The sequence below is a fragment of the Danio rerio genome, chromosome 17, assembly GCF_052040795.2.
Source record: "Danio rerio strain M-AB ecotype USA chromosome 17, GRCz13ab, whole genome shotgun sequence".
NCBI lineage: Eukaryota > Metazoa > Chordata > Actinopteri > Cypriniformes > Danionidae > Danio > Danio rerio.
In genome coordinates, this window is record NC_141037.1 from 9433795 (window position 1) to 9450000 (window position 16206).

Here is a 16206-nt window from a genome sequence, read left to right on the forward strand (position 1 = left end):
TTTCAACAGGGACGTGGAATCTGGAGTTGCATGTTTAACGAGAGACGTCAGATTTACTGTATTTTAACACATATTTTTTTTGTCTCATTGTTTTCTTGCATCATAAAGATTTTTAAATTGCCTCAACAAATCACTGAATAAAAGTTGCATCCATTTTTAAACTTCTAAATAACGTCTACTGTTATGAATGGATATAACCTTTCAATTTGAAATGGTTTTGGCATCACTACCATAGGGCTGCACGATATGCAATAAAGTGCAATATATTCATTATGCAATAAATTTAATTAATTTATGTGGTAAGTGTGTGCGTTTCATACATAGGTTGTTTAACTAGATTTGACCAATCAAATGGGGCCTTACTATATTTAAACCTGCCTTAGTTAACCCTGTAATGCTGTCTTCACAGCAGCTGCAGCATGCGCAAATAAAATGTGCTATTCACACGAGTTGCTGCTACAAACAACTTTTCTAGCTTATTTTTAGAAATATGGTCCACGACAAAGATTGAATCTTTCGGTTTACTATATTATAATTCACGCTATCTATTATAAACAAATAAATACGCAGAAACACAGACCTACATGCCTTTTGGATAGTCTTTATGTGGGAAATACATTTTTGTTTTGCTTTATGGTTGTTGTAAAAGTTTTAAAACTGTATGTATAAATGTGCCTATATAGTATTATCATAAGACTAAATAAGTGTATCACTCGCATGAAGTAAAGTTACTTGCCTTAGTAATAGATTACAGAAATGAGGCGTAAGGAAAATCTAAATGCCTGCAAGTTTCATCATGGACACAGAACAACATTCAATATTCTTTTTATTTTTGTTATGATGTACAGCAAAATGCAGCCCATGCAGTCACATATGCTATACATTTTAAGGAGGAGTGTAAATACTACAGTTAAATGTGTTCAAATGAAGAAAAAAAACTGACGAAAAATCAGTCGATCATGTTAAATGTATTTTTTACATGTTTGCATTACTGAGAGCAGGAAAGAGACAGGCTGCACTGGTGAGCAGTATCCCCATAATATCGTTTTATTAAAATAAGCAATCAACAAATTAATCTGCCTTTACAGTCTTTACAAGTTAACGCAATATCTACACACAATAAGAGTTCCCAATTAGAAAAATACTACAAACAATAAAATACAATTCATGAAAATATTTAAATCAATGACAAATCCAAATGCCCAACGCGAGCGAGCTGCGCTCCAGACCAATTCAGCTAGATGACGTATATTGTCTCTGACACCGCTTGTAGTCCCATTTAGCAACTTGATAGCAACCGTCTTTTTAAAGAAGCGTAATTGATAAAAAAAAAAGTTGATGTGTTTGATGTAACTCATGTGTTTTATGTCGTAGAGTAAAACATGAAAGTATCTTAAGTTTGTTTTAGCCACAAACCTTATTTAAGCGTTTTAACCGAAATCCAAATTGACGTCATAGTTCCTCCACTCTATTGGCTATTGTGTTGTCTAAATGTTTGCACCTTGACAGTTTTTTTTTAGCCTGGATTAGATTTAATTATTTAGATCAGGAAAGTATTCATTATTTGTTTATTTTATTATGCTTATTAAATGTTAAATGTTTTACATATTGTACAAAGTGCAATACAAATAAACTTGAATTGAATTGAAATGTATAAATAAAAATAGCATTTCTCTAGAGACATGTTATCGAAATATCATTAATGCAACACAGTGTATACTGCAATATACAGCAATATCACCTATTTTAAAAGTATTGTGCTGCCTTAACCACTAGCATAAATGTGCTACTTATCCTTGAGGGACAATTTATATGATACTGTTTGGTTATTTTAAATGAGGGTAAGCACTAATGTTCTATTTAGGTAGAACTGGCCCTTTAAAAAACAATTATGCTTTACCAGCAGCCTTACATTTTGTGGAGCCGGCTTTAGTTTCAGCTAACTATGTCAGTTTTTTAATTTTGCATGGGTAACTGAAAAGCACAAAGCTCATTGTCTGTTTAAGAGACTGGATTTAATGCAGTCCAAGTGAAAAGAGATCTGTCTTTGTGTCTGATCTCTTATGCTGGCAGTCTTGAGCTCAATGTGACTTTCATTGACGGAAACAGTTCATTCATAAGCAGCACACAGCATAGTACATGCATGGTATTACTTCAGTAAAAAAGTAGTAGCTTTTCCCATGTTTATCACACAGTGTTTTATAGTTTACCTGTCACATATAGACTCAAATTGATTTCTTAATATTGGAGGACAATAAGTCCTGCAGTGATGCAGAGGTGTTTGGGATGGTTGCGAGTAGGGCTGCACAATATATTGGGAAAAATATAGTTATCGTGATAATAGTATATGCCAGGGTTTCTCAATGTCTACATTAAAAGGTCTAAATCTGAATTTTTATTAAGGTCAAAGGTTCGGAACAATTGATATTACATAACTTGATTTTAATAAACATCCATAACATGCATCACAAGTCAACACTGTTAATTTTTCTTTAAAAAAGTGGCATTTGCATTCAAAACACATTAAATAACAATGCAAATGTGGCAAAACCAAAAAATACAAGTGCAGTTTTGTACAAAACACAACAAAAGGTATCCCAATAGTATCTGGATGCAGCCATGATGATGCAAGCTTAGATTGCATATCTCAGAGACACAGACACAATGCACTTAATTGAGCTAGTGACGTTACTGTGAGGGGTAGGGTTAGGTGTGGGCATTAAAAAGGACTGCATTCGGACCTCTCTCCAAAAAAAGTGAAAACTACAAAAGGTGTGTACTGAAAACTTTAGGTGTTGTAGTTTTGCGGTTCTTAATCTGTATTTTGTGGATACTGCCATTCAAAATTTTATAGTGGTGTTTCACATTTATACTCTTTACAACTCTTAATTGTCTCATTACAAATCAAGCAGAATGGCTTTGTGCTGGCTTTTGGCAAAATAAATGCATACTTATCTGCCCATTAAACTTTGAACTGTCGATTTTCTTCAAGTTTTCTTTTCTGTGAGACAGATGTCTTCATTCATTCAAATGATTGCTTTGCTGTGGTGCATAAAACCAGGTGTGCACACTATTAGCCCGCTTGTTCACGTGAAGCCTCGTATGATCGCTGGATGTCATGACAACAGAGTCACGTGGGAAAACTTTTAATATTTTGCCTTCGATTTTATTTCCCGTATTTAAAAAAATAAATAGATACAAACAACTAAACTGTTCATTTACAAGGTTTGTGCATTTATCAATGAAGGAAATCCACCATTTTTATCCTTTACGGATGCTCTTGAATTGAATACCCTTATGGTCTGGGTCCGGACCAGAGTCCGATCTTTGAGAAGCCCAGATGTATGCAATATCCACATCACAGAGAAGTGCAATGCATTAAGTTACTTTTATGTGCCAGCAGCAATTTGTGTGCTGCATACATAGGTTGTTTATCCAATCGGACCAATCAGATGGCGCCTTACTATCTTCATTCCACCTCACCAGTAGGTGCTGTTGGGTGGATGTAGACCTGAAAATAAATACTAACGCTGAGGCAAGAGAGGAAAATGAAGAAAGGCCATGAGAATCAGAATTTCCGCTGAGCTCGTCAGTCGTTCGTTGTGTTTTAAAGTCTGATTTCTGTCATTAATATTTTTAAAATTTATTAAGCTCTGAAAAAAATCTGTTTGTTTTAGTATGATCATTACATAAATAAATGATCTTTTTTAAAAATGCTAATAAAATAGCATTTTGCAAGTTATATCGTAATAAATACTGTTATCAAAACACTACAACAATATTGCATATTGTTGATTTTACTAGGCGTTGTGAGGATGTTCTGGAATGTTTTGAGGGTTTGTTTACTACTAAAAAATAAATCCCACTCCCAAAACTTTCTGAAAACGTCTTTTTTAAAGGGCCGATTTGTGTTAAGAAAAGCAATGAAATTAAGAAAAATCTGTTATATATCATTATAAATCAAGCCTAAATGTCTAATTCCAGTTGAGAAGTTTTAATTGACATTGGCCATTTGGATTGCAATCACATGCAGCCTTAAGTTGAGTGTGCATGCTCTTCATCTTTTAATTGGAACCCTTTGCACATCCTCATGCGTGCTTTATAAAACAGTACAAAAGCAATAATTAATTCTCAATGCATGAGATTGGAAAGAAACTGAATTATTGGGGCTACTGTTCTTGCAGTAGCCCCAATAATACTTGCTATTTATAGCTTGTGATTATGCACAATTATGATAAACACAATTATTACATACAAACACCTCTGTCACAATTTCAGAAAACTGGGGTTGCACTTTTTAAAGAGGTGCAAATTTGTACCCAAAGGACTCTTTAAGTAGTACAAATGTGTCCTCTTTGAAAAGGCACCACCCCAGTGACAGATCTTGTACCTTTATTTCTGATATGATATGCAGAGTCAGTCATAATAACATGGTTAATGGCTAATTTGTCTTGCAATTCATTAAAAAGCCCACACTTACTGATTTGCATGTGAGCTCTAATTGGGTGCCAAGAGAATATAGTGAATATAGGCCTATAATGCCTCGTTTCCACTGAGTGGTAAAGTACGGTATGGTACGATTCTGTATGGGTCACCTTTATCAGACTTGTGTCTCCACTGCCAAAGGGTACCAATGGTACTCTTTTGGTGGGTGTGGTGTCTGACAGAAAGTTGCAGTGGACGTCTGTTTCGCTTGAAGTTTACAAATCGTATACGAGAAGCACTTATTACTAAGCAAATGCTTTACATAAATACTTATATATAAATAAATGTATTTTATTAACCTTTCTATGAATAGGATTTTAATTTAGCTGCAGATCAATGATAAAAAATTGCCCACTGTAACATCTACGATTGTATAAAATAAAATAAAATAAAAAACCTTACAGTCTCTGAAATGTTACCAATTACAAATAAAATCCCCAAACCTTACATTTGATTTCATAAACAATACGAAACATACACAGTTCAGTACAAACCTCTCATCTTTATTCTTCATCAGCACATGTAGCGTTAACATCTTGTCATTCCGAGTTCATAATAGTCCAAAATGTGATGGTAATAGTTAAACATGGCAGTTTGTTTATCTTTTAGGTTGCTGAAAGAATCATTTGCTCCTTTGTTTTTTCTTGAGCTTCTCGCAAGTTTTTTCGCGCTTCACTCTCACGTTTGTCTGTTTCTGGAAAGACCAGATGTCAGAAGTGCTTTAATAATCACTCACATATTAATATTTTCAGCTCAAGACGTTTGTTGTTTCAATATAGACGCACAGGGAGTGCTCGCGAGCTTTCTGGAGAAAGTGAAACTGCTCGCGCTTTAGACGGCCTTCTAAACAACAACACAACACATGTAGATTCTGCTCTTCTTGGCTTTGTGGCTGTTTATTAAAATGACGACGAGGTTTGTTTGAGCTCGGGTCGACCATGGCTCATTATTATATGTATTTATTATTACAGTGTAATGTCTCGGATGTGTATTTAAAAAGGCGTTTCCTTCGTTTTCATTCTCCTGGCTTTTGCACAATCTACTGACGTTTATCTGTAAACCAGTAGCGTTCAGCTGCACGTCTAGCTCCACCTTTTGGTATCTATTTGTTGTGCTAGGTACTCTTTGGAAAGGGTACTCCAAAAAGTGGTATGGTACAGTTAGCTTTTTGATACCTTTTAACAGTGGAAACGGCCATAAAAGCATACCGACCTGTACCGTTCCATACTGTACCACTCAGTGGAAATGGACCATTATTTCTAAGAGTCTAGGGTCAAAATAACAGGGTTAATGACAAGTTTTGTGCTGCAATTCATTATAAAACCCACACTTACTGGTTTGCCTGTGAGCTCTAATTGCATGTCAGGGGAATATGAGAATATAGGCTTATAAGTTGCTTATTATAAGCTACTTAGAACACCTGTAAATAGTTTTTTGCTATGTTATTGTGTTAATTGTCATAAAAAGAAATGTATTGACTTGATATATTTATACTTTTTTTTTTTGAGCTGCACAATATATAATTTCAGCATCGATATCGCAATATGCGCATCTGCACATCACAAGATATGCAATGTTGAGTCTGAATTATAGTTGACCAGGAGTTACAGAATACATCTGATCTGTAGAGTCACTGCTAAGTTTAGCCATAACAGAGTAAAAGTCGATCATTTGCATGTGTTTTTAGGCCATAGACTGAACACTTCAAGAGAGTTTGGGCACAAAAAGTATATTTAGAGGTAAGTTACCAAAAGGAATATTCAGCATTAAGTAGCATCAGATAGAAATCAAATAACAGCATATGAGTGGTCATTGTGATAACAATATTATGTAGGCACAGGTCAAAGGGTTGATAAAGGGTTTAAAAATATTTCAGGGCTCTTTAAACGTGTTTATTTTTAAAAACATATGCAAAATAATTCAAATGCAGTGTGTCATTTATGATACTTTTAAATAATTCTTATGTTGGAGGGTGTTCCTGTTTCCAGTTTAATAGAATACATTTCCTATAGATGCATAAGGAATCAAACCTACCCTTTTGGTAGAGTCTGATACCACATTCAAGTCCACAGCAAAAAGATATGTTGAAGTCTTAGTCTTGTGATATTTCTTTCCCAGGACCATAGCAGAAAACTCATGCACAGTATCCCCAATAGGGCTGCACAATATATAGTGTCAGCATTGATATTGCATGGTGCCCATCTGCAATAATCACATCGGAGGATTTAGAAAGTTGAATCTGGATTATAGTTGACCAGGAGCCACAAAACACAGAATTTTTAGAGTCACTGCTAAGATTACCCATAATAAAGTGAAGGTTTATCGTTTGCATGTGATTTTAGGCCTGTGACAGAGCATTTCAAGAGAATTTAGAACATTTGGACACAAGAAATTATTTATTTTGCGTGCATGTAACAAAGATTAATTGCATTTAATTATTTCTACAATGAAGATGATATAGTGTCAATTTACATTTATAAAAAATGTGTTTCTTAGAATATTCTTTTGTATTGTTTCATGTGCAAATATCTGCAAACCTAAAACTAGATTATTTTGTTTTCCCCACTGCCAGATTGTTTAGCTTGTTTTAAGGAAAATCTCACTTAATTTTGACTTATTTCTGAAAGTGACTAATAAATCTATATTTGTTTGATATTTGGGGTATAAAACAAGGCAACGCATTGTCATTGCTCAATTTTTGTACCTAAATCATAAGAATGCACCGATACCATTTCTTTTGGAACCAATCCGATCTTGATACCATAATTCTGAGTATCGACCGATGCAGATCCGATTTTGATACTGTGCCGTTTTATGTATTTATTTATTTTTTTAAACATAATTCAGTATAGCTCTGGTGAAAACTCAAATACTTTATGGTCTTTAGTAAAAGAATCGACAAATGAACTATAATGTATTTTAGTTGGTCAGTTATCTACAAAAAAAGGTGTGCTTATATACTTCAGCGCCAAAACTCAAAACTGGTCTGTTAAATAAAATAATAAATAAAATGACAGTGAAATATTCACAGTTTCAGAGTAGCCTATATTAGGCTAAATATTGTTCTGTTAGTGACAATCCATATTGCGCCTGTCAGTTTCACTTTTATTAATTTAATCAACTACTTTGACCACAATGAGCCAGACTTTACAAACTGAAAGTACTGAAAAGCACTGAAAGTATTCCCCTCGGAAGTAATATATAAACCAAGGGGAACTGGTCTGAAGGTTGGTCGGAAGGATGAGAGAAACGCATTGTGAGAATCGTTTTATGGAGCGGCGCACGTCGCGTCTGCGCAGCAATTGCGTGAGTGAAGCACTTGATGCATCAGTGAGACAGCGCGTGGCCCTCCAGTATTTGCAGACACAATGTAATATTATTATTATAACCCTCTCTACTCCAGTGTTGCGAATGTGATCTGCTGGTCTAACAGATCAGCGCAATATGATTTAGAAACAGCAATGAACTCCTTGTTGCAGGTCAAAAGGAACCCATTTAATGCAAAATTAAATGCATATCTTCACTGATTATTTAAACTACTTGAAACAAATATTGAAGAATTTTTTTCGTGTCTTCATGACACGCAGTTTGAATTGTGAATGAATGGAGAACGATTGATATGCACAGTGGAGGGAAGCACTAAAGTGAACATGAATTTAACCACTTGAATATTTATCCGTACTTCGCAATAAACTATAGAAAAGCTTCAGAACATTTGAATTATAGTAGGACTACATGACTACTTTCAAGTGCCTTATAATAGGCTACCTTCATGACTTAAATGGCTTATAAACACAAAATATAGTGCATGTGCAAGATCAGATTTATATCGGTACCAACTGGCCGACAACCGATCCAGCAAAAATATGGGATATCGAAGCAATATCCGATCGAAGTATCGCGATTGGTGTATTGCTACTAAATACTCGTTAGACTCGCTAGAAAAATAAATAGTTCAAACTATCTGGGAAAACTGTATTCATATCGCAATATTTATCGCAGAAAAATAAAACATCGCAATATCAGATTTTTTCAATATTTTTCAGCCCTAAATTGTTTATTGTGAGAAGAGTGAGTTACAATGGGCAGGTTTTTAGCTCAATCATGGCACTAAAAACATTTTACTCCAGTATATCATCAATCTGTTCTTCACACCTGCCCAGGGATGCTTCTGAGTCTTTGACTTATGTGCTGTAACTGAAACTGCTACAAATCCCTTTTGAGAAGTCCAGGCCCTTAATATGGCACACCATTGAGAAGTATTGGATTTGAAGGTCTTCAGCAATAACTTCATGCTGTCTTTTTTTTCTCCAGCCAAACCGTTCACCTCTAAAGTGAAACAGATGCGATTGCACAAGGAGGACTTCGAGATACTGAAGGTCATTGGTCGAGGAGCTTTCGGCGAGGTAAGCATTATTCTTATGCAGTGTTGGGTGTAATCATTCATTCATTCATTCATTCATTCATTTTCCTTTGGCTCAGTTCCTTATTTATCAGGGGTAGCCACAGTGTAATGAACCACCGACTATTCCGGCAGGTGTTTTATGCAGCGGATGCCCAATTACACTCTTGCATTCAGACACACACTCATACATTACAGTCAACTAGTTTACTCAATTCACATATAGCGCATGCCTTTGGACTGTGGGGGAAACCGATACACCCGAAGAGAACCCATGCCAACATGGGGAGAACATACAAACTCCACTCAGAAATGGCCCAGCCGGGACTCGAACCAGCGACCTTCTTCCTGTTAGAGGACAGTGCTAACCACTGATCCACCCGTTTATCCTATATCTTCATTAAATTTCTAAAACAGCATGTTCATCTTGGCTAGATTTGTGCATGCTAAATAATATCAAGAAGCTGCTAGAGGAAAGTCATGACATTTTTTAGGTATAAAAATAAACTCTCACTAAGTTTTTGTCATATCCAGTAGAGATGCACGATATATCAGAGGCCGTATCGATATCAGCCAATGAATGCTATCTTTAATGTTAGCGTTATCGGTCCGATGTCAAAATTAGGCCGATATCTTCCTTTAAGCCGAATATACATGGGTCATTGTTCAGACTTGTCCAGTGCACTATAACGGAGCTTCCTCTCATTGTTTATTTCTTCAAAGTCCATTCTTGTTTTGTGTGGTATTGCTGTGTGTTAATATCTCAGTGAGTAACCATGTTCCTTATCTTTGTAGATGTTTGTTAGAGTTTTGTTGTGTATTTTGGTTTAAATTCGCTCGGGAAAAAAATATAATGTGTAAACATTTGGGTAATTTTCCCAATTGACAATCGCTGCTCATTAACAAAATATTGACTGTTAACTGTTCAGATTATTATGAAATTATTATTTAATAAAAAAGTTAATTGATGTGTCTATTTTGTCTCTGACACATCAGATTTAGCATTTTAAAATACTGATTTATTTTAACATGCGAACCACTGGATACAGAAGATATATCGGTTATCAGCATATCGGATATTAGAGTTATCGTATCGGCCCAAATATCCATATCGGTGCATCCCTAATATCCAGGACATTTAGATCTACCAATTGGTTGGCAAATGGCTCGTACTAGACGACTCTTATGGAGATGTAAGTGAAAAAGTAACTTTCGAGATGTCATTCTGTTCACAGTTTGGGAGTGATGTCAGACAGAATCTGCTGCCTTTTTTGTTGCTAATCTTGTGCAGAAAAAAAATAATAGTAACAAAAATTTAACACATGAAATAAAAAAATAAAAAAATAATTTATGGTTTTACTATGCAAATTCAATCAGATTCACTTGTTTGGTAAGCAAAGTACGTCTCTCATATAATATATCTACCAAACGACAGCAAATATTACAAACTGTATTGTACATATGATTGAATGGTACTGGGATTCAGTATCAATCGATACTGAAATTTAAAAAATGTCCATTTCCAGCTATCATTTCAGTTGAATGTCTTCTTAAACAACACTAATTTGGCATTGTGTTCAAATGCTCCGCAGAAATCACTGTGATTGGCTGAGAAAATTATTAGTTCACCGAACCCACCACTCTTTACTGAGTGTATCTACAGATACAGGGACTCTGGAGCGTTTCAAAGTCACATTGATTAGCTGGTTTGTCTATAGCAATCCACTGATGAATTGCGGCTTTAAAATGCTCCAGTGTCCCTTTATCTGTGGTTACGCTGGGTAAACAGTGATGAGCTTGCTGAACGGATGACCTTTACGGGCAATCACAGCCATTTCTGTTGAGCACATGGACACAATGGCAAATAAGCGGCGTTTAAGAACGCGCTCAAATAGTAGAGGGAAATGGACGTTTTTACTATTTCAGTATCGATTAGTGGGTGTCACGGTGGCGCAGTGGGTAGCACGATCATCTCACAGCAAGAAGGTCGCTGGTTCAAGCCCTGTCTGGGTCTGTTGGCATTTCTGTGTGGAGTTTGCACGTTCTCCCCGTGTTCGCGTGGGTTTCCTCCAGGTGTTCTGGTTTTCCCCAAAATCCAAAGACATGCACTATTGGTGAATTGAATGAACTAAATTGGCTGTAGTGTATGAGTATGTATGAATGTTTCCCAGCGATGGGTTGCAGCTGGAAGGGCATCTGCTGTGCAAAATATGCTGGATTCATTCCACTGTGGCGATCCCTGAATAAAAAAGGGACTAAGCTTAAATGAACATAAATGATTTAGTGAAATGAATGAATGAATGAACAGTATCTATTGGTACCAAATTCCAGTATCGTGACAACCCTAATTGTACATAAGTCATATACAAAATTTGCATATGATTTAATGTTATTACTAGGGATGTAACGGTATTGTAAATACCGTCATACCGCAATATTAATTTTTTTCGATATTACCGTTGTTGCATGACTCGGTAAAACTATAGGTCTTCTGAGAAAATTTGCTCAGGCGAATAAAGCAAACGGGAGGTACCGGAAACTACAATTCCCATCAGCCCAGGCTTGGCCATAATCCCTTGCGGTCTGTTGTCGCTACAGATCCAGTAATGCGGAAATGGAGTGTGCTGCTAGAAGCGGGGATCAAAAAGAGCTGGAAAACCCTAAAGCGGGTGTTGTCGCCGCGCGCGTACTGAATAGCGGTGTTGTCGCGCGAGTTCTTATCAGCTGTGTTGTCGCGCGCGTACTGAATAGCGGTGTTGTCGCGCAAGTTCTTATCAGCTGTGTTGTCGCGCGCGTACTGTAAAGTAAATGTAAATGACTAATTTGTATGTCATTGACACTTTTGGCACTTTTTTGGAATATTTTCATAAGTTTTGTTTTTTCCTGTAAATGATTCAATAAATACCGTACCGTGACATTCATACCGAGGTATTACCGTACCGTGAAATTCTGATACCGTTACATCCCTAGTTATTACTAAACTTAATATAAAAAACTATATATTTATACACATTTACATAAGTAAATGACTCAATAATGAGCAGTGTGGGTCTAGTGATTACTGAATTAATGTAAAAATGTAATTAAAATATTATGGTTCAGTATGTAGTTTCAACCTTTCAGTTCTTTTACCAGTGAACTGCATATTGGGATGCGGCCAAACAGTCTTTTAAGTTCCAGAGAAGTGGTCAGGACCCTTGGGGTGTCTTTTATGTAAAGAATTCCTTCAAGACCCAAACGCATGCCACATTATTTTACATGTCAAAGACTGAGTAAAGTACAGTTTGTTACCCCATGAAAATGTGAAAGTGTTTAACCTAAGCTAACAGTTCAGCAGCCAAAATCAACCCCATTTTCCCTCCTGCGTATTTTACGTGTGGAACGCCTGACACCGTCACCATCTGCAGAATGAGAGTACACTGAGCAGATGCTGATGGGTGTCATGCTCTCTGAAAGGAGCTCTTTGTAGTTGTCAAAGGGGTCGTCTTTGTGTTAAGGTTGACCTGTCACCCCGACCCGTCTGATCCTGAGTTTTTAGACTCTGACAGGAGCCTGGCTGGAGCATACTGCCAAAATCTTTTAGAACCATTTCTGATCAATGATTGCTTGATGATTGATGTTAGTTTAATCAATTTCGCTTATTGATTTTAGATTTATCACAGGCACTGGTTTAGCTTTTTGAATTAGAATTGGTTACACTGAAGTCTAACTTCTCCGCCCTCCTGTGGATTTTCTTTTTCAAATATTTCCCAAATGATGTTTAACAGAGCAAGGAAATTTTCACAGTATTTCCTATAATATTTTTTTCTTCTGGAGAAAGTCTTTTTTTTAATTTATTTTTTTTATTTCTGCTAGAATAAGAGCAGCTTAAATTTTTTAAAACCATTTTAAGGTCAATGTTATAAAGCCCCCTTAAGCAATTAGCAATGATTGTCTACAGAACAAATCATCGTAATATAATGATTTGCCTAATTACGCTAAGTTGCCTAGTTAACCTAGTTAGGCCTTTAAATGTCACTTTAAGCTGAATACCAGTATCTTAAAAATATCTAATTCAGTATTATGTACTGTCATCATGGCAAAGATAAAAGAAATCAGTTACTAGAAATGAGCAGGGCTAGATGACTAAGCCTAAAATCTTGATTAATTGAACATTTTAACTCGATTACAATAAATGAGCGTTTATTTTATTTATTTATTTTTTTGCCCTCAAAGTTCACGGACAAGTTTTGTACACTAAATATGCTCACATATTACAAGTAAGAGGTTTTTGAGTGAAGGGTGCATTGCTTGACTTGAATAATTGAAGGAAACACACAATATCTATTATCTATGATTATTTAATGAAAATCAACGCTGAACAACTGAAATTAAAAACAAACATTACTGAAAACACAATTTTTTAAAATAAAAAATAACTTATACTTTTGTAAACTAAACAAAAAAAATTCAATGTTTTTCATATTCGTTCGTTTTCCTTCGGCTTAGTCCCTTTATTTGTCAGGGGTCGCTACAGTGAAATGAACCGCAAACTTATTCAGCATCCCTAGTTATTAAAACTATTATATTTAGATTAGTGTTAAAAAAATCTCTACCTTAAACTAGAGCTGCACAATTAATCGAAAAAGATTGCGATCTCAATTTGAACCCCTAGACCAGGGGTGTCAAACTCAATTCCTGGAGGGCCGAAGCCCTGCACAGTTTAGTTCCAACCCTGCTCCAACACACTTACCTGTAGGTTTCAAACAAGCCTGAAGGACTCAATTAGTTTGATCAGGTGTGTTTAATTAGGGTTGGAACTAAACTGTGCAGAGCTGCGGCCCTTTTGGAACTGAGTTTGACACCTGTGGCCTAGACGATCTTGATCCAGCATTTCTACAATTTTGCCAATCATATTTTCAAGTTCAGGAAAGAAGCAAAGGCGGCTGCACGAGTCTTTTCATTGTTTCACATACATTGCTCGGCGACATGGACACCTCCAAATGATGTTAAAAGAGTCACATACTGTATTTATAATGTATAATTCACCTAAAAATTTAATTTTTTTGACTTCATATTATGCTGTATTCGTAGCCGGGAAATCACACGTGACGTGAGCTGCTGACCGTGAGCTCTTATCACAGAGAGGGTGCGCGCGCACCCTACTTAATGATAGACGCACATGCATCTACTTTAGTGAACAGAACCTGCATAGGCTGTGAGTAACAGGTGATAAAGTTGTAAATAATATTTAGTTTGTGGAACAGAGTGATTGTTTGAGAGCCGCGTGCGAAGTATGAACAGCACATAGCAGTGAAAATGAAACCTTAAGTGTGCACAACATTTAAATAATCATATCGCATTTTACAGTTATGACTGCGACAAGCATTTGATCTGTTTTTTCTTTCATAACGAACACACAGTTGTGCATGAAAATAAATGTTTACAGTGTCAGTGTAGCTACTCTAGCCTATATAATGTTGATTTTACCAGTGAATTAAATGGTCTAATAATGTCCTCAATGACAGATTGCAAGCATAGGCCTATCTCAAGCATAATTCAACATCAGAATTATTATAAGTAGAATATAATTATTTATAGAAACCAGTAGACCTGCACACAGGGCCGGAGTGGGACTCTTTTTCAGCCCTGGAGTTTCAAGCCTTAGACCGGCCCACCTCAGTTCATGACTGACTATATTAAAATAAGGTCATTTCCAATTCAGTTTCTAATTACACTATCACGTCTTTTTTGAGAAAACAGCTGTTTTAGAACTTCAAATGTTCAACAACCCTTACAGTATTGTCTTACCAATAAAAATGAAAAAAAAAAAAATTTGTCACTCAGACGAGGTCCGAACACGGGTTGGTAGCGTCATAACCTAACGTGCTAACCACTGTACCACAACAGCTGTACATTTTGCCCACAAGGCTACGAGAAAATAGATAAAAAGAGCAGAGCTGCAGTAAAATAATGAATAAGAAGGCTGTGTTCAAGTAAATAAATAAATTATTTTTAAAAAGTGTGACTGCTGAGAGCAACAGATTCTGGAGCTAGGAACACCGGCCCTCGCGGCCAAAAAACAGACCGGCCTACCGGGAATTCTCCCGGTCCTCCCGATTAGCCAATCCTGCACATAATATTAATATTGTCGTTTTACCATATGTTTGAGAAAAAACAACAATAAATGCCGACTCATATTAACCTTTATTTTACATCTACAGAATCGTGAGAAAATCGTGATCTTTATTTTGAGCAAAAAAATCGCGATTCTCATTTTAGCCAGAATTGTACAGCTCTACTTTAAACAGAAATTAGGGAAAAAATATTCAGGAGGGCTAATAATTCTGACTTCAACTGTATGTCGTATTGTTGACAGGGTTATGACAGAAGCTAAATGTCATTTTTAATGAGTAGATTTCCATCACTGTATTTCAGAGTCTGCATTGTGGGAGTTTGGCCCTTGTAAGGCTGTGTGTGTTGAGGGCACAATGCCAGTGTACTGGTTGCTATTTTAAAAGTCACTTTCCCGTCTCTTGGTCCTTTTTAATCAGATGTTTGTCTGATGTTTCAGTTGATAGTCTTAAAGCGACAGTTCATCCAAAACTGAAAAATTCTGTCATTATTTACTTCTCCTCAACTTGTTTCGAACCAGTTTGAGATGCTTTCCTCTAATGAACACAAAACAATATAATTTGACGAATGATGTTAACCTGTAACCATTGACTTCCATAGTATATGTTTTTCTTACTATGGATGTGACAGGTTTTCAGCTTTCTTCAAAATATCTTTTATGTTTAACATAATAATAAAAAAAAAACATAAAGGTTTGGAATCACTTGAAGGTGAGTATATAATGTGTGAATGATTTTTTTGGGTGAACTATCCCTTTTAAGCCTTTCTTAGCAAGTGTAATCAGAATGTTATATTTGTTTCTATGGGATTTGATTAATTTTAATTGCCAATCAAGTGTATGGGAGACTGAAGAATGAGATTTGGGTCTGGAGTAATGCTCGTATCCTGGCTCAGCCTGGAATGTGCAGACCTTTCAGTGCATGCTTGTTTTGGCTTATTTAATCGCTGGGAGTGAATCACACCGTTGTTTCGCTTGGACACCTTAGGTTTAAGACAAATACACATCTGTTCCACTTTCCTTCCTTTTTCCCATGATGCTCATGCTTAAATGTGAGGACCAAACATCAATTTCTTGGTCCATTATGTGCTGGCACTTTGTTTTTGCTCTCTAGAATGTATTATTACATTATAGAAACTGTAAATATGCTTAAAAATTGATTTAAATAAACTATAATTTTAGTGAGACCATCAAGGGGCGCTCAACT

The 16206-nt window shown here is 36.0% G+C and overlaps 1 protein-coding gene and 1 long non-coding RNA gene across 28 annotated transcripts in view; one reads left to right on the top strand and one right to left on the bottom strand.

Annotated features, from left to right (window-relative positions):
* Positions 1 to 16206, top strand: part of cdc42bpaa (CDC42 binding protein kinase alpha (DMPK-like) a) — a 165583-nt gene that overhangs the window by 20975 nt on the left and 128402 nt on the right. For all 27 annotated transcript variants that reach the window (XM_087289731.1, XM_087289736.1, XM_087289744.1 and 24 more), the window contains exon 2: positions 8800 to 8891. In XM_087289731.1, the coding sequence (XP_087145857.1) occupies positions 8800 to 8891 (92 nt within the window). The remainder of the gene's footprint in view (positions 1 to 8799; positions 8892 to 16206) is intronic.
* Positions 13489 to 15123, bottom strand: LOC147839920 (uncharacterized). Its single transcript, XR_015512991.1, has 3 exons — positions 15003 to 15123; positions 13739 to 14479; positions 13489 to 13537 (listed from the first exon to the last, which is right to left on the bottom strand). It is a non-coding gene; the product is annotated as an uncharacterized LOC147839920 (long non-coding RNA).